We start from the raw sequence: 20,383 nt of genomic DNA, 5'->3' as shown, positions 1-20,383 counted from the left end.
GTATGGGAAACTTTCTATTTGTTTTCTTAACACTTTGGCACAGGCACTGGGTAAATTAAAACACATTGGGAGGGAGCCCTCAATGACATGAACCAGTGCAGTATCAGTATTAGAGACGAAAAAGAAAAGAAACTAAAAAAAGAAAGAAAAAGAAAAGGTTTGCAGGGGAGGCTGAGTGAATTTGTTTCTGAAAGGGGATTGATTGATTAGAGAGGGATGAGAACGTCTACACTTATTTCCTCCCTTTACTTTATTACAGTTAAGGTAATGTATATATATGTATGTATATATATATGTATGTATATCTATATATATTTATAGCCTTTGTGGATAGATACCTCATTTCACCACCACCAAAGTACTAAGATCCTTCACGTATACCTGCTGCCAGCTCTTTTACACCACCGTATCTGGTACTCTCAATTTGTACCCCAACCCACTGACTGTTATTAGTTGATATTATCTACACACCTGCTACCCTATACATTAGAGATATGTGAGATTTAAAAGATTTTTATTCATGATAATAATAATGCTGGTCATTCCCTATGCTGAATGTATCCATTAGCATCATCTGGGGGGACTTCAAAGCTACTGATGTCCTCACTAATCACCCAGTGTTTCTGATTAGGGATCTGGGAGGCTCTTGACTCTTTTACTGTAAGAGATTCCCTTCAGTAGAAGAGATAAAGCCTACTAGGTAAACTGGTTTCTGGGTCCTAAGAGAAGCCCCATGGAGGACTTTGATCAGGGAAATAATGTGATCTGATTTATCTAGAGGAGGAATTCTTAGACTCACTCTATGGGTCGAGTTGTCCAAGACATGAGAGGCTGATACAGCAATGGTCACTTCTGTGACATGGCGCCACAGAAAGCAGTGAAATTACAATCTTTTTCTTTGGATTAAAAGACATGGTAGAAAGCACAAAGGCAGCCAGCTAAAAGCTGGTCAAAGGCAAAGGTCAAAAGCTGGTCAAAGGTCCAAGGCATTTGTGGTCATTTTCTCTTATACATACCTGGGGACCTTTACTTCCCAGACTTCCTTTTTCTCCTTTGACACCAATCTCTCCTCTTGAGCCCTAAGTACAGAGAATCACAGCACTATGTTACCCCCAAAAGAGAGCACTTGCATATGAGCTTACCCATTGAACATAAAAATGCTAAGTTCAGAACATGGACATAAATAGGAAAGAGGACTCCATTACTGCCTTTGGGTCTTTGTTGAACTCATTGTTGGGTCATTGTTGAATTCATCCCTGGTGCAGGGCTAGAATCTAATCTGAAATGTAAGCAACTGAACATCTGCAGTCAAAATGAAGAAATATGAAGTATCTGCATTGTTCAGAATTGCTTGCTAATTATTCTATGCATCTCTATATTGAGCAATATATTATTATGTCAAAAGAAAATACTCATTAATTATAAAAAGTCTTAAACTAAAATAGTTAAATGAAGTTTTTAATTCAATGACTACACTGGAGACTGGTCTTGAAATATGATGTGTAGCAAAATGAAATTTGGATAGTATTTCTTCTGGAATATTATATTATCTATTAACTGTGACTTCCAATTTTTCTACATTTTCAAAATAATTTTTAAAAATGTGTTTACCCTTTGTATGCAATGCTATATAATTCTCAAAAGACAGCTTCACATCTTGCTCTGTATATACATATACATATATACATATATATATATACATATATATATATATATATATATATATATACTGCACCACCATTTACTACCACTTTCATTCACTATGGGAGAAACCTTCATATTATATTATTTTCTTTTTTGTTTTAATTTTCATCTTTTAAACTGAGTCATGAAAAAGGTAAGTCTGTAAAATGGAAGACAGTATTTTGCAGCATTACTTGTTTCACATGAGATAAAGTCAGAAGATCTATTGAACTGCTTCCTGCAACCCCAGAGGAAAGTCATTCTCACTTAAAGGTAAGGAAAGTGACCTTCCCTCAACTGGCAACGAAGACAAAAAAAAAAGCAATCAAGCTAGAAGTAGATAGAGGTCTAGGGGTCAGACTATTTACTGCTCTGAAATCTTGGTAAAATGTGCACAAACTTTTACTTCTGGGGCATCAAGGTATTTTGCCCAACTTTCATGTACCAGGACACCAACATAAAGAATCTAGTTATGAGCAGTAAAGCTTTTAAAATGTTAAGACGTTGGAAAATGGGGCCGGAGAGATAGCATGGAGGTAGTGTGTTTGCCTTGCATGCTGAAGAATGGTGGTTCGAATCCCGGTATCCCATATGGTCCCCCGAACTTGCCAGGAGCGATTTCTGAGTGTAGAGCCAGGAGGAACCCCTGAGTGCTGCCAGGTGGGACCCAAAAAACCAAAAAAAAATGTTGAAAACTACCCCAATACAACTGAACAATTGCAGAACTACTGATAGTCCTGTGCATGCCAAGTAACATGCTTCCAAACTAAAAATGAGGATATGAAAATGTACATTATGACCTTCCAATAGTTGGCCTTCTTATTCTCAGCATTTTCTGGAGTTTCTTTTTCCTTTTCATGATGAATTTAGATGACCTTTTGCTCTTTATGGCACATGAGTTCTTTCCCTCACATGATCAGTACAAAAAGCTAAAGATGGCTTGATCTTTGAAAGAAAAAATGCTGTGTTCAGCTCCCTGGGGGAAGTGATCTGGAAAGGACTGGCAGTGACCACATTACAGTTTATCCCATAAAGATTTCAGCTGCTTTTGGAACCCCCCTATTTTTTCTAGAGGAGGGAAAATTTTTCTACACCAGGGAATCTAGATATATAACGCTGAATGCTTACTGGGCTAAAGGAATCAAAATTCCAAATTTTGAGGCTGGATACTTGTCTTGGCTCAAGTTCTCCCTAGATTATTCTGGTTATCTGGAGTTCATTGCAGAGGGACAACTGCCCAACATCTGCATGCTCTTTTCAACTTCTGATTGGGACAAAATTTAGATAAAGATGACTCAGTGCTGTACAAGTCAAGGCTGTGTTGCTTATTGTGTTTCTTCCTTACTCTGTCCCCTGAGAACACTTCAAACATCTGCATTCTGAAAGGCTACCGGAGGGTCCTATGAAGCTGGAGAATCATTCATCTTTATGTTAATGAACTCTAATTTGTGTTAATCTTCATTAGGTACCTGAGGGCCCCGAAATCCCAGGGAGCCTGGAAATCCATCTGGACCTTGGTTTCCTGCTTCTCCCTGTTGTGAAATACAACCTGTTAATCATTTTGGGGGGGGGGTTGTAGAGAACAATAAAGTACAAAAGAAAGAAATAAACATTTTTTAAAAATCTTACCAATAAACACAGTTTATGAGTAAGTGCATTAGTTTTTAATCTTTTACACATGATTGATCACAGCGACACACCTCTGATACATCTAAAATTGTAACACACTAGAAGTAATCTGGAGATTTCAGCTGAAAAAACTTACAACTGACTTTGATTTCTTAAAAAGTCTACAGACGTCTTAGGGAATTTATACTCAGCTTGATTAAATATCTAGGGATAAGAAGCTAGGCATTCTCTTCATGCTACCCTGGAACTTTGTCACAGATAAGAATTCCAAAATAGAATAAGGATGGGCTAAATAAGCTTAATTTAGGAAAATATTGGGCTAGCATAAGTCTTTGTCTCAGCTGTTACTCAGTTTGATAGAATTAAAGACTGTTAAAATACCTTTTATTTCCTTTTTTATTGTTCTTTTTTTGTTTTTTATTTTTGGGTCACATATGGAGGAGCTCAGGAGTGACTCCTGGCTCTGCACTCAGAAATCACCCCTGGTAGGCTAGGGGACTATATGGGATGCCAGGATTTAAACCACCATCCATCCTGAATTGGCTGTGTGCAAGATAAATGCCCTATCACTGTGCTATCTTTCCAGCCCCTAAAATACCTTTCCATAGAAATTAATTTATTTATCATCTTGTCTCCCCAGTTCCATTTACTTTATAACATTTTCCTGTTTAAGTCTAGATGCTCTCCTATTTGTCTAACATAAAGTGAAAGTCTAACATGAAGTCTAACATGAAGTGAAAGTATATGGGTTAATGTCTGTAGATGAGAAATTCATAGTCTTTTTCTATCTGAAAAGTTCATTCTACATTTATAGTTTAGGCAGGTATAACATCCCAATTTAACAGTTATTTCCCTCTGTAATTTCAAAATATTATTCTGTTGTTTTCTAGAAGAAGAAGAAGGAGAAGAAGAAGAAGAAGAAGAAGAAGAAGAAGAAGAAGAAGAAGAAGAAGAAGAAGAAGAAGAAGAAGGAGAAGGAGGAGGAGGAGGAGGAAGAAGAGGAAGAAGAAAGAAGAAGAGGAGGAGGAAGAGGAGGAGGAGGAGAAGAAGAAGAAGGAAGAAGGAGGAGGAGAAGAGAAAGAAGAAAGAGGAGGAGAAGAAGGAGAGAAGGAGGAGAAGGAGAAGGAGGAGAGAGGAAGAAGAAAGAGGAGGAAGAGAAGGAAGAAAAAGAGGAGGAGGAGAAGAAGGAAGAAGGAGGAGAGGAAGAAGAAAGAGGAGGAGGAGAAGGAGGAAGAAGAGGAGGAGGAGGAGGAGAAGAAGAAGAAGAAGAAGAAGAAGAAGAAGAAGAAGAAGAAGAAGAAGAAGAAGAAGAAGAAGAAGAAGAAGAAGAAGAAGAAGAAGAAGAAGAAGAAGCAGCAGCAGCAGCAGAGGCAGCAGCAAAACAGGGGTTAGAGGAAATGGGAAACATTGATGAGATGAAGGGTGTACTGGTGAAGATGGTGTACATTGTATGACTGAAACCCAGTAATGAACAATTTTGTAACCATAGTGCTTAAATAAAGCAATTAAATATAAAAAAAGATAACTCTGAAAAAAAACTTGAGTGCTTGTAGCCTAAATGTTTTCTAATATTTCATACCACAATTATCATCAAAATACAAAAGAACTATAAAGATAAGAAAATATTTGAGAGAACATTTATTTGATTAGACACAGAAAACTTATCATTTATAGAGAAAAAATCACTATACCTGAGGGCCTGGAAGCCCTCTTCGACCATGAACTACCTAAAAGAAGGAAAAGATAGGTATTATAAATTAAAAATGTCTAACATTTGATTTAAATTAGTAATAGACATTAAATAACATTAAGAAACAAGTTTGAACATATTGTTGTAACTTTAATTTTAAATATTTTATATTCCACTGTACCATGAAAGCAAAGTATCACTATGAATTTCCATCCTAGTACAAAAGATCATTAAAATCAGAAAGCTGAAATCTCTAGATCTTTATGAGTCCAGAGTCTGTTCAATAGTTTTGCTATCCATTAACCTGCTAACTATAGTTATTTTTGAGCACCACAATTGATTGAAATTTTATTGTTTATTTTTTAAAGTACTACCAAATAAAATGGAAATTGGGAGTGAAGGGTCAAAAGGCAGATAGACTAAGAAAAGCAAGAGAGTTAACTAAAAATTTTATCATAGATTTACTTCAGAAGTTACCAACAGACAAACCTATTGCTCTCCAAGCCAAATAATATGCTGTAAAATGAAATGATCCACATTATTAAAAAGTTACTAGATTAAATAATAAAAACTACAATCAATACAGAAGCAGCACACAGTGAGGTTTTTTTTTCCTACAGTGTTTGTAGATAAGATTACATTTGACCAAACGCCCGACAACAGATGAGTGGCAAAATAAAACTGTGATACACAAATACACAATGGAATACTATGTAGCCATCATGAAAATGAAGTCATGAAAATTTCCTATACATGGATAGACATGGAAACTATTATGCTGAGTGAAATAAGTCAGAGGGAGAGAGAAAGACACAAAACAGTCTCATTCATCTGTGGGATTTAAGAAAAATAAAAGACAGTATTCTAATAATACCCAGAGACAATAGAGTTGAGGGCTGGAAGGACTGGCCCACCTTATAAAGATTACCACTTACCACAATGAGTGGTGAGTCTAGTTAGAGAAATAACTACACTGACAACTATCATGACAATGGTAATGATTGAGAGAAATATATTGCCTGTGTCGAATATAGGCAAGGGGTGGAGGAGAAGGAAGTTGAATGGCTTTGGTGGTGGTAAAGGCATCAATGTTTTATGCCTGAAACCCAACTACAAACATGTTTGTATTCATGGTGCTTAAATAAAGATATTATTAAAAAATGGTTACAGTTGAATTCTACTGCAGTTTCTCATATACCAGCTTGTTGATGTGAGATGTTCATGCCTCAGTAACAGTAATCCTCAATCAGAAGATGACGTTTGGTACCATCATACTTCAACTGGGAGCATTTGGCAATGTTTGGTGATCTTTTACTTTGTGACAAATTAGGATGACACTATACATCTGACAATGCATAATAGTAGTTTGAAACACCAAGCCTTACCATATAATTATAATTCCTAAGTTTAATTTGTCATTTTATTGTTAATGAGTTTCCGGTACCCTGTAAATATTCAGTACATTTTGGCTAAACTGATGAATTTGAAGTTTTGGCAAGCTGACATTACTTCCCTGTTGCAACTTCCTATTATTGGCAATTCTCTGCTCCCTTCCAATCATGTATAACTGAATTAAGTAGTCTTTACTGCTTGGTGACTAGGATAAAATTTTCATCTTTCTAAAAATATAATGGCTTCGTAGCTATTATGAAAATGATACATGTTGATTTTAAGTTATTCAAAGATAAATTATACAGAAAAATTTAATCATCTCAATTCCTCATTGAGAAATAACTTTCACTAACATTTGGTAATCATGATCCCTGACATCTGTATTAATTGTGTATGCATAGATAAAATTTTCATAGGAGTATTTTGACTAAATGGGGGCCATATTTGGGCTAGAAAGATAGTAGAGTAGATATGGTGTTTATCTAGTACATGGACAATCTAGGTTTGATCTTGCATTCCATATGGTCTCCTGATGGGCTAGAACCATAGCGGGTAGGACATTTGTCTTGTTTGCTGCTGACCTGGGTTTGATTTCTTGCATTCCATATGGTCACTTGAGTGTGCCAGAAGTAATTTCTGAGTACTGAGTCAGGAATAACCCTTGTGAGCCCTGCTGGCAGTGATCCTTAGGTACAGACCCAGGATTAAGCTCTGAGCACTGCTAGGTGAGATTCCTAAAAATAAAACAAAAGGAGGGCTCGTGCTATTTTAAAACATTATAATTTTACTTAAAAGAAACTTTTAATAAAATTTCATAAAAGGAAACAATTTAAATGACTAGAAATGTCAAGGGATAACATTTCTTGTTATAGTAAACAATACATACTCATGAAAAAAATGAAGTTAGGTTATGTCTAATATAGCTTAGGAGGATAGAGATATCTCTAGAATGTTCAAATTCCTACAATAAAAGATGAAAACATCGTAAGTTTTCTGATTTTTTGATCCCCATATCATCTCTAGATGGTGAATGTATTACATTTGCATTTTGTTCTGTTATCACAATTTATATGATTTAGCCTTATTTCTACAGAGAAATGGTTCTGAATTTATTATCATAATGTTTAAAAGAAAGATTCATGGAATTTATGTTGCCTCAGTTATTGCTGCCTTCAGTATGCTGGTCAATCAAAATCTATATACTTATAGATTTAGATTATAGATTTATATATACATATAAAATATATATTATATATAAAAATATAAATATATAGATTATATAGGTTATAAATTTATATAAATCTATATACTTATAACTACACAGTAGTGTGGTTATACAAGCTTACAAGTTAGACCACTCAATTTGAGTCATTTTGCTATTCCTTTTTAGCCCTGAGTGTTGTAAAAAGGACTGAAAAAAGATTGAGTTATTTATCTTTCTACTTAAAAATGCTCCTGTTTCTCTCTATATAATTAGTTTGGTATTTGCAGTTGAATGTAGCTCACTGTTGATATTTTTGATTTGGCTCTGGTATTTTTTCCTGAATTAGAGTATGCTTTTTTATCTGTGTATTTGGGGTTTGCTTCAAAAATGATCTTTTTATTACATTTAAAATGTTCTATATTCTATTCAGTCTATTTACACTATTGTTGCAAATTCTACATTTTCTGGCTTTCCTTTGTTCATATTCCATGCATATTACTGCTTTTGTGGTTTCAGGATTCACAGATGTTTGACTGTAATTTTAGTCATTTATTCTAATTCTTTTGTTGCTTTTCATCCATCTTGAAGTCTATTTTTCTTGCTTCCCAAGAAAAATCAGTTTGCTTTCTGAATTCAATATATGTCTTGTCAGTTTTATAAACCTACACCTGCCTTCTTTCCCCAAAGAGCAGCCAGGTTGTCTTGATTACTTTTTCTTGAGATATTGGATGGATAATGTTTACTTGAGATTTCCCACTCTTCGCTGGTATTCCAGAAGATTTAGCTTGCATTTATTTGTATTATTTTTTCTCTTCTTTCCTTGAAGCTTCGTAATAGGTCCTTATTACTAATCATCTCACTTATTAATTAATATTATTAACATTTACTAAATATTTTGAGTAGGACCATCTATTCTCTGAATTATAGTAAAGATAGGTGTAGCTTGAGTTCTGTTAATGGTTTTGATAGAATTAGAGATTAATCGTTTTTTAAATTTTTTTCACTTCTACTTATACACTTTATGTAAAATGCCTATAATAAAATCACCATGATAGTGTCAACATTATCAGATTATTTAGATGCTCTTGAATTTTTACAGTCCTCTTTGTCATCTCTGATGTTTTTGTTGTTGTTGTTTTTATATAAAATCTTTATTTAAGCACCATGATTACAAGCATGATTGTATTTGGGTTTCAATTATAAACAGAACACCCCTTTCAGCAGTGCAACATTCCCAGCACCAATGCCCCCCCATTCCAAACCCTTGCCTGTATTTAAGACACACATTCTACTTACTTCTTCTATCACTTATTAAGATTGTCATGATAGTTGTTAATATAGTTATTTCCTGAGCTTTATATTATGAGCTTGTCTTTCCAGCCCTCAGGAGATTAATAGTTTTTGTTTGTTTGTTTGTTTGTTTTTGGGTCACACCCGGTGACAGGTTACTCAGGGGTTACTCCTGGCTATGTGCTCAAAAATCACTCCTAAATGGGGGACCATATGGAATGCCGAGGGATCAAAACAGTCCATCGTAAGCTAGTGCGGCCAAGGCACATGTCTTATCGCTTTCGCCACCACTCTGGCCCTGTAGAGCTGAATAGTTTTGATAGTTTTGATAGAGATATGTTCTCTCAAACACTGTCTCATCAAGTGAATTCTTTTACTTTATAGCTATCTTTCCTTTAAAATTTTTGCACATAAGAGATTCATGAAATACAATAATAAATTCTGTGTTGTGTTAGTCACTGTTTGTTATTTTATGCCGTGTTGACTTCAAGTACTTACAAAGACTCTAAAATGAGAATATTCTTGTTTTTCATTTCACCTACCTCTTAATCTGTGTTTCTATCAATAAGCCTATATTTTTCTCACAAAATACTGTACCTCTGAATTTTGTTCACTAGCTTTTGCATGACTATGTCAGCATCTTAAGAAGAAATCTCATTCTTGCTTGATGTCTAAAGTGGCATGTATACATTCTCCAAGCCTACCTTTATTAGAATCTCATCATATTTTAAAAGTAAGCCAAATGCATAGAAAAAATATTATAAGGTAGATAGAACTAAAAAGGAAGAAGTACTTTCTAGCCTTCTCAGGCTTTTTTGCAAAGTTGAAGAAAAAGAAAATTTCCTGAACATTTTCTTTAAGACCAATGTTATTCTGACACTAAAAGTAGGCAGTGAAATCACTGTAAAAGAAAAGTGTAGATAATATTCCTGATGAACATAGATGTAAAGATCCTAAAAATATTCTTAGAAAACTTCTAAATATTGTCGATATTATATTCAATTTGAAGCAGATTTTTTTTTAAGAAAAAGGTACTATATTAAACTGAGAAGTTTCTGCACTGCACAAATGTGACTAGAATACAAAGGCCACCCAAGAATGGGAGAAACTATTCACCCAAAACTCATTTGATAAAGGGCTAAGACATATCTAAGACATACAAGGTACTGACAAAACTTAACAAGATAAAAATTTTACCCCCATCAAAACATGGGAAGAAGAAATAAACAGACATTTCCTCAAAGAAGAAATACAGATGGCCAAGAAGCACATGAAAAAATGCTTGACATCACTAATCATCAAGAAGATGCAAATCAAAACAACAATGAGGTTATCATCTCAAGTCACAGAGAATGACATACATCACAAAGAACAAGAACAACCAGTGCTGGTTTGGATGTGGGGAGAAAGAAACTTTCATTCACTGCTGGTGAGAATGCCTTCTAGTCCAGCTTTTCTGGAAAATAATATGGGTATTTAAAAAAAAAAACCTGGAAATTGAGCTTCCATATGATCCTGAAAAACCACTAGGAATATACTGTAGGAACACAAAAAAAAAATACAAAAATATCCTCTGCACTCCTATGTTCATTGCAGTGCTATTTATAATAGCCAGAATTTGGAAACAACCCAGCTGCCTGACAACAGAAGAATGGTGAAAGAAACTGTGGTACATGTACTCAATGGAATACTATGCAGCTGTCAAGAAAAATGAAGTCATGAAATTTGCCTATACATGGATGGACATAGAGACTATTATGTAAGTGAAATGAGTCAGAGAGAGAGAAAAAAGAGCAAGAGACAGAATAGTCTTACTCATCTATAGGATTTAGGAAAAATAAAAGACAGTATGGTAATAAACCCAGAACAATAGATATGTGAGTCAGAAGGACCAGTTTATGATATGAAGCTTACAACAAAGAATGGTGAGCACAGTTAGAGAAATAACTACACTAACAACTGCCATGATACTGATAGTGAGAAAGAAATAGAATGCCTATCTTGAGACAGGAAGGGGTTGGGGGAGGAGGTAAATGGGGGATATTGGTGGCAGGAAAGTTGTACTTTCCTGAAGGGGAGGTGTATATTTTATGACTGAAATTCAACTACTAACATATTTGTAACCATGGTGCTTAAATGAAGAAATCATTAAACAAAGATGTTAATATTACTATCAAATTTATAAAATATATGAAGTGAAACACAAACTAGCAATATTTTTAATGATAGCATTATTGGTCAATAAAAAGCAAAACTAAATAATGGGATTACATAAACATTTTGGGTTTTTTTTTATTACATCAGGTAGTGCTGAAAACTTATTTCTGGCTCTATGCTCTATGGAAGGCCAGATGGGGTGCCAGGGATCGAATTCAGGTAAGCTTTGTGCAAGGTAAACTCCCTACCTTCTGTACTATCTTTCCAGCCCCATATTATAATAGATTAAGGTGCTTCTGCACTAATTAAACATGATGACTATAATAAAATGATATCATGTTGTCTCGGAAAAAGTATTTGCCCACCACACATATGAGAAGTGATGAAAATCTAAAACTTATCAAATTCTTGCAAACTTATTTTTTGTAATTTTAGGGAAGCATGGTACTTTTAAATGGAAAGAAACTTGTTTATAAAGATGTGAGTGGAGAAAAACAGAATTGTGTTCAAGAGAAGACATAAACTTCTACAGAGTAAAAATAAATAAGTAAAGAAACAAGAGACAAGAAATAGAGAACAAGGATTTGAGCAAGTCATGAAACTTAATGACAAAGATTCTTAGCAAGAATTGAGGAAAAGAGCTGAAGTGATATTTCCTCAAAGAAGACAGAGATGGTCAGTACACATATGAAAAAAAATGCTTTTCATCACTTATTGCTTAGGAAATCCAAGTAAAAACAATGAGACCGGAAGATATCAAAAACAATAGTACTGGCAGAGATCTAAGGGAAAGGAACTCTCATCCATTTTTGGTGAGAATGTCATCTGGCTGAGCCTCTATGGACAACTTCTCAAACAATTCATACTTCTATAATCTAGTGGTTCCACTCCTTGACTTTCACCCCCAAAACTCAGAATATCTTACAAAAATACATTTGCATACCTATGTTCACTGCACCACTATTAACTTTAGCCAAGATGTGAAAACCAAGTGCTCAAGGACAAATGAGTAGATAAAGAAACAGTGTTGGCCATATGAAAATGAAATGCTCTTTAGATACAAGAAAAAAAAATTAAATCCTGCAGTTCTTAATTGATGAAACTAGAAGGAATCAGGCTGAGTGAAGTCAGTAAGACAACAAGGGACAAATACAAAAAGACCTCCTGCATATATGGGACATAAAAAATATATATAATAAAGGAGCTAAAACATGGCTAGTTGTTATCACAGGTCCTGAGAGTCAAGCTAGAGAATGAGTGTGCTAAGGGGTTAGTTAGGGGGAATGGGAGAATACATGGGGAGCATTAGTAGAAGGAAGCTGACACTTTGGTAGTAGGTGTGGTATTAGAACAGGGTGCCTGAAACTCTGCTATTAATAGTATTAACGCAACATTACCTAAAATTTAAGCAATTGCTACAAAGTAAAATAGTGTTTAATGCATTATTTGTCATCACTTATGGCTAACATTTGATATTTGTAAATTTAATATTTTTTCCTTTGGTTTTAGAGAGCTGCACAAGTGAAAAATATGAAAAAAAAAACACCTTGACTTTGTTGTTTAGCTGGCAATCCAACTTCTACTCCTGAGAGATACTTCTGAATTTATAACTCAACCTGGGGCTCTTTCTTAGGAGTCTCATGACTTCAGCAATACATGGTGAAACTTAAGCTCCAATGGGACAAAGCCTCTATAAAATACATTTCTCCCCTGCCAGGGTTTTTTAGATGATATTCTTTAAGTTCAAAATATTTTCCTAGGGTATGTAATCTGGCTACACCCTTTCAGAAAGTGAAATGAATAGCAAATGCATTTCTTTATCTTCAGCTGCAGTAAAACAGCAATAATAAAACATTCCCCCAGCAATCAAATTCTGCACATTTTAAACATGTTACAATTTCCAGTTTCTCAGACTTACAAAGAAGAGTGAATTCAAGATAAGAAATATTTCCTTGTTGGAGTATAATAGCGGATTCTATAAAATTCTGCTCAGGAAATATCATGCATATTAAATAAATACAGTCATCTAGCTTTTATTTGGGTTCAGTTTTTAAGACATACTTTTTGAGTGGCTAGTTGTGGAAGCTGGAGAAAGTTGGATGACTAAATAATGGTAAGAAATTGTCATAAAATAAAGAAATAAATTTCAAATTTAGAAGTTAGTGCAAGTATTGGACTGCATTTTATTAAAAACAGTTTCTTCTTTGTGGATGAAGATTTTCTTCTATTATGTCTATGCTTTTTCAGGTAGTCAAGCACACAATCTTTAGATTTTTATAAACATTTTTCATTGAATAGATTTTTTTTATCAATTATAATACTGTAAATGATAGTTTTCATGTACATAGTTTTAACACGTCATCACCATGTACCCATCTTTCCTCCTCCCAGAACCTCAAGACTTCTCTCTTTCAAACCCTGTCTCAAATGTAAGATAGGGGTGGCGGAGGAGGAAGTTGGGAGGCATTGGTGGTGGGAATGTTGCACTGGTAACAAGTGGTGTTCTTTATAACTAAAACCCAACTACAAACATATTTGTAATCATAGTGCTTAAATAAAGATAATTATTTTATTTATTTATTTAATTTTATTTTTTTGCATTTGGTTCCACATCCATGGCGCTGAGTGTTTGGTACTCCAGGTATTAAATAAAGATAATTAAAAAAACAAACAAACAACCCCCATCTTGGTGCTGTGGATCAGTATTTTAATTGAGTTGCCTTTGGCCCTTTGTTGCTAACTTGCGGAAGCACAGAATCTTCTGAAAGAGTACTCACCAGGAAATCAGCTCAACAAGTTGGAGCACTGGCCTTGTACCCAGTAACTTAAGGCCCTAAGCAGCCCTATATCACTTGACAACAATCGCCACGTCTATACAATTGGGAGTAGTACCTGGGCTCCCTGACTACTGCTTAGGAATGACCCCCCCAATATATCTATATCTATATCTATATCTATATCTATATCTATATCTATATCTATATCTATATCTATATCTATATCTATATCTATATCTATATCTATATCTATCTATAATGGACTCACTGAGATTACTGAGCTACATCTAATTGGTGAAGCTTAGGTGTCAATACCTGGCAACTCACACACACACACATATCACTGAGAATATAACAAAACAAAGAACTTGAAAGTTGCCAAGAGCCTCATTTTATTTTCATTTACTTATGCCTATAAAAGCATGTTTCAAAATTTAGCCCTCATTAAAGCCAGTTGAATATACTGCATTTATTATGCATTATATTTTCAGAGCATAAATCTTATAAACCAGTTATTATACTCCACCAAGGAAGTATCAGAACTCACTCACTTTTGTTTGCATGGCACAGAAAATGAAAATAAGGACAGCAGACTTGCATGTGGCCTGAAATTTCTAAGTAGTATTGACATGGGAGGAGCAAAGTGTGGAATTTAAAGCAATATAACTGCGCACCCAGTTTCCAGTCTTCCTACTGCTCCCCTATGGAGCTGTTACTTTTGTTCTTGCCCAGAACTTGCTGTATAGGTAATTTCCTCAGCAACCCGTATCTTTCTGCCTTTGCCTCTGGGTCTTGGCCATCTTTGTTCTCTGAGATGTTCAAGTCAGCTTATCAAAGGCAGTGATTCCATCAGAACCATCCCTCCCCTATTCCCTCCAGAGCCAACCATTTCTGTCTCAATACAGGCCACTGGACCAATTAGTGCCTGGTCTAGAAGAATTCTTACTGTCTGTCTTCTAGATCCTGGGGGTCCCGGGAGGCCTGGCAAGCCTCTTCTTCCCTGTCAAAAGAGCAGACAAAATGGGTGATAGTAACTACACAGCTTTGACATGTTTCTTTGTGAACACCATTTTATGGGACTCAGGAAAGCAAATGGGATCACACCACGTGGCCTACTCTCTTCTCTTACTGATTAAGTCAGAAATTTCATGTTTATGAGATTGATCACTCTGCATAAGAACTGGATGCTGAAAGGGATAAAGTGATATGATTGGTTCTACCTTGTTAGCAATAGCACTATAGGGAGAGATAGAGACAGACGAGAGAGGGAGAAGTAAAATAGCTGCTCCACAGGTAGGTGGGGGGTGAGTGGAATGAAACTGGGGACAGTGGTGATAGGAAATGTGCTTTGGTGAAGGGTGATGTACATTTTATGATTAAAATTCAACCATGAGGGGCCGGAGCGGTGGCGCAAATGGTAAGGCCTTGCCCATGCTAGTCCAGAATGAACAACGGTTCGATCCCCTGGCATCCCATATGGTCCCCCCAGCCAGGAGCGATTTCTGAGTGCATAGCCAGGAGTAACCCCTGAGTGTCACTGGCTGTGGCCCAAACACCCCCCCCAAAAAAAAACCAAAAAATTTCAACCATGAACAATTTTGTAACCACAGTGCTTAAATAAAGCAATTAATATATATCGATATAATATACACTATATAAATATATAGCACAACATATTGATTATTTACTTATTAATTATTTGATTAACATATCATAGATAAAAGAATTGCCATGTCTATGTGAGTAATGAGGAACAGAAAATGCTAAAAATCTTTGTGGCCATTTTTACTCAGCTTCACTCTCTAACTGAAACCTAGAAGACAGGACAGAGTACTAGCCAATTCAAACATCCCAGCCATGTCATCACAGAGACCACTGAGGAATGAGGTATTTCAGATACTGTTTGAATTTCTACTTTGGACTTCTTGTGAAGCTGAATTAACTAATGACCAGCCCAAGGGGAATCAAATCTGTAGAATACACCCATCTTCCTAAAAAATAAAATGAAATAACTGAGTTACAATGAAACATCTGTTTATCACTTCCGAACAGTAAGAGAGGTCATTTTTTGGAAAGTTTTTCATGCTGCCTCTGTCAGACCACTGAAATCTTTTCAAATATTAACAAAAAAAAATCTAGACCTCTATCTTATTTTATAGATAAGAATATTGGAAATTTACAGAAACTCAACTCAAAATCAATAGGGCAGTAGGGGATAAGCCCCAAACAGGACTTTGGCTTGTTTCCCCAAACAAAGTTGTTTCTTGAGATGTCTAAGATCTCCTTCATGAAGAAGTACTAGAGGCTAGAGAGAACTCACTACCAGACAATATCTATTTTTTTTTTCTTCCTGAAACAAGAAGATCATATCATCAACAAGGAACCTGCCTGAAAGTATGGGCTTTCTAAATCTACTTAACTGTATGACCATCCCAATTTGAATGGACCTAATCTCTTCTAAACCTACTGCCATTGTCCCTTTATCAGGTACTTAGCAGGATTGAATGGCCTTGTAGATATGCAAATTTTGGACCTGGGAAGATCAACAACCTGGAAGGTCAAAAAACTGTTGGTAAAGTTTTTGTTTCAGGTTTATTTTTGGTGGGGAGGGGATTAAATCCAGTAGTGATCAAGGATTACTCAAAGTTCATTATTCAAGGTCACTCCTGGTGATGACCATACCTGCAACTCCCTGCTGGAGGATCATAAAGTGCTGGGAATCTAACCTAGGGATCCTGACACACTTTCTTTACTTTTGTTTTAGCATTTTAAGGTAGATGAGGTGGTTGCATTTATAATATGACCTCAAGGTATTAATGCTAAAGTTGAGAGAGAGAGAGAGAGAGAGAGAGAGAGAGAGAGAGAGAGAGAGAGAGAGAGAGAGAGAGAGAGAGAGAGAGAGAGAGAGAATATCTTTTTTGCTCTTAAAAATGGCTTTTTCAATGATTTTAACTAAAATTTGTATTTATTTTAGGGCTTCCCAAGCAGTGCTTAGAGCCCACTTTCAGTAATAATCAACTGGATTGAACTGTTCAGTTCTCAGGCCTAGTGGAGCTGGAGGCCACAAGATATATTCTCAATAGAGCTCTGGGGATTGTGTCCAGAAACATACTTGGGTCCTGGCACATACAAGGCTTGCATCTTTGAGCCCTGGACAATTTCCTTGACCCCTCAAATATTTTTTTATTTATAAAGTATATTCAACATGATTGCAAATTCCTGATTTAAATTTTATATTCCATTGCCTCACAGTTTACAAATTTACTCTCAAGTGCCCACATAGTTACTTGTCTTCCATGTTCTCCTTTCAAGCCTTTGGGGCCTTGTCTGCTATTGTCAACTCCAGGATCTCCCTAAAATAGAAAAAGAAAAACAGATCTTGTAAATCCCATTTACCTAGAACTTATCTCACTATACCCGCATCTTCCCTCTCCATGAAATGTTGACAAGTCAAACCCATTTAAAGCTCAATGCTTTAGAATTATAAACAGTTTCTGTGTTTTATTTCATGCCCTATGATCTGAATTCTCAAAAAGTGAAGAAGAGCTACGGGTCCATTGTTGAATGAAAGTAAGAGCTCGCACCAGGAAGGTACAATCCAAGATGGCATGGTTGGGGTTTCTCATAATTCTGAACTTCTGCTACCTGATTTTCTACCTGACTGTCCCTTGTCTTGATACATTGCTTCATTCTTAGGGCCCAGCAAGTTGAACTTTGAGAAATGGGAGCTTTTACTCACCACCGCCAATGAGATTTTTATTACTCATCAGGATAATAGAGGCAATGATCAAGTGATGATGGAATCTGCCAATCATTCCCCCTTTCTTTTCTGGGAGGCCCTGCCCTCTCCCCCCATAGGATCACCCTGACTTTTATGGTTATCAGAAGAACCTGGAAACGCCAGGTTTCTTCAATGTTTCTACAAACATTCTAGCAGGAAATCACTTAAGATGGGCATACATTGTGGAATATAGTTCTTAACTGGCCAATCTAAAGCTTTCTATTTTAGGTAGTTAGGACTATAAACAACAGTGTCTATGATGTTGGGACAATCAATTGAGTCAATCAATTTAGTCAATGCCCAATAAATTGAGAGTGGGTGGCAATTACCCTGTCCTGCTGAGTGCCAGCTGCAAGGCTTTTTGGTTGATAGCAGCTCAGATTATTTCCATCAATCAATAAGTAATTTGAGATCACCAACAGGGACATGCCATTATTTTAGATACTTGTGAGCTTTTTAAATTGTAGTTTAAAAAGCATTTTCCATATTGAGAGCTTATAGGTTAAAAGAATAAAAAGCGTGGGCTGAGAATTTGCTTTGTAACAGATAACACTATTTCTCTCCTCTATGTATCGAAGTCAAGAATAATTTCCTTCGTTTTATTTTACTCTAAATTTAAACATTTATGAAATGCTCGAAGTAGGACATACTTAAATTACAATGTGAGAAAATTGTCATTTGAGGAGAAAAAGGAGTAAAGGGAAAGTAAAATTAGAATTTTATTGCACGAGACACATAAAGCCTTTTGTGCCCTACACTGAACTATTTAAAAGTTGACATTAAAAACATGCATTAACAAATTCTATCTGAATTTGTATGTGGGCCCATTTTTATCACTGTGAGTATATTGCCCGATCTATGTAACTTGACAAGAGTATTACTTAAAATTTGTGACCAAATGTAGGTTTCTATTAGAAATTTCATTATTAATAACAAAATTCCAAATGACAGCACTTATTAAACTCTGAAGCTTAGGTAAATGATCTAGTTCTACTTTCCTCAGCATGATATTAGGTTATAAATATATATCTATCTAGTTACCTATATATGTCTATAGTTGGGTATATATTTAGCTCAAAATTAGAAATTACAAGCATTTATGTAAGTCAAGTTAGCATTTATGTATTACATATTTTTCCAAATAAACACAAACTTTTAAGAATTTGTGCTATTCACATGCATCTATTTTTTTTAAAATCCTGATCATGTATGTTCAATTTATTTTATCAATCTTGCTTTCATGAATTTTTCCTGAAATAATAGTACCCTACTATTTGAATTATTTTATTTGTGTATAGTTATTTTTTTAGTTCTAAATAGATACTTGAAAATATGAAAACTCTCAGGTTACAGGACTTATCTTAGAAGATGCTTCTTAAAAAATAATGTTGCAAACAATTTTTTATTTATCTAGTTTTTGTCGATTTCTTTGTTTTGGTGTGGTTATTGAAGCTGTTGTCTCCATTTATATTTATTTTTTTCTTCTTTTCTTTTCTTTCTTTATATGCTCTGCCATATTTTTTATCTCAAGACCATGGCTTTTATGTGGTGCTTATCTTTATTGTTGGAGTGCTCACTGGATATTTTATTTTAACACTTCTTTTTGTACTGTTGGGGTATTTCACCTTCTTTGTCCCCTTCATCTCTCAAACCGATGATGAGAGCCTCTAGAAGGACTCTGCCCATTTTCAGTGTATTTGATTTTTACCCCAGTTTATTATTTTTCTCTTCTTCAAACAAAACCACATAACTTGAACTATCTAGTCCCACCTCCCAGTTAGAGGGGTAAATAAGGGAGGTACCAAGATCAAACTGGTGTAAGACCACTAAGTAGTAAGGTAGGCACAGAGGGGACCACTTATTCTAGCAGCCCCAGGGGTGAGGGAGGAGGATGTGGGAGGTAAGACGGCAATGGAGGTGTAGGGAGGACAATTCAGTGATAGGAATCCCCCTGATTTTATGTTAATATGTACCTAAAATATTATTGTCAACAATATGTAAGCCACTATGATCAAAATAAAAATTATATTAAAAAATAAAAAAGAGAAAATAATGTCGCTTTAAAGTGAAAATTTCTCTGCTCTTTAAAGTATAATATTTAAAATCGAAAATGATAGCATATAACGTTAGCATTTGTCAAGCTACATTAACAAATTCTCTGATTAACTACTGTTTTCTGGAACAGTGGTTATAAAAGACCCATAAGATTCCCAGTTGTCCCATATTCTTATCAATAATACTTGGTATTGTCAATACTTACAAATTGCATTCTTTTAAATGTATATGTTTAAATACAGAATTTTGATACTCTTCTGGCTGGAGTATAAATCTACATTTTGAAAGGAAATTTTTTTGATCATATAGGCTTTAGCAGAGTACAGTTGTACAAATTATAACCCCAAATTCTTCTCTTATAGAAGCATATTTGCAAAAAGAACGTGTACAGAAACATTCCAAAACACAGGCATTAGAACATGAGAATATTCATCATAACACTACTAATAATAGTCCAAACTGGAACAACCAAACATCTGTCAACAGTAGCACGGATAAATCAGTCATGATTTATTCACATAACTACAAGCTTTACAGTGATGAGAATAAATGAACTATTTCTATCCACCATAATACAAATAAATCACAGAAAAATTAATTTGCACAAAGATGGCTAGAAACAGAAACATTCATCAATCCTATTAATTCCAAATATATGAAATTCAATAACAGATAATACAATTTTGGTCCTGCAATAGTATACTCTAGGGAGGTTTGGAGGGCAT

The 20,383-nt window shown here is 35.1% G+C and overlaps 1 protein-coding gene across 1 annotated transcript in view; it reads right to left on the bottom strand.

Annotated features, from left to right (window-relative positions):
- LOC125998218 (collagen alpha-6(VI) chain-like) overlaps window positions 1-20,383 on the bottom strand; it is a 126,923-nt gene that overhangs the window by 66,595 nt on the left and 39,945 nt on the right. Inside the window, exons 18-22 of the mRNA XM_049766485.1 lie at window positions 17,110-17,175; window positions 14,769-14,822; window positions 5,004-5,039; window positions 3,153-3,215; window positions 1,017-1,079 (exon numbers count right to left, since the gene is read on the bottom strand). Of these exons, the coding sequence (XP_049622442.1) occupies window positions 1,017-1,079; window positions 3,153-3,215; window positions 5,004-5,039; window positions 14,769-14,822; window positions 17,110-17,175 (282 nt within the window). The remainder of the gene's footprint in view (window positions 1-1,016; window positions 1,080-3,152; window positions 3,216-5,003; window positions 5,040-14,768; window positions 14,823-17,109; window positions 17,176-20,383) is intronic.

This window comes from Suncus etruscus, chromosome 20 (genome assembly GCF_024139225.1).
Source record: "Suncus etruscus isolate mSunEtr1 chromosome 20, mSunEtr1.pri.cur, whole genome shotgun sequence".
In the NCBI taxonomy this organism is placed as follows: Eukaryota; Metazoa; Chordata; class Mammalia; order Eulipotyphla; family Soricidae; genus Suncus; species Suncus etruscus.
The sequence above is the reverse complement of the archived record's forward strand: the minus strand, read 5'-3'. Positions and strand labels throughout refer to the sequence as shown.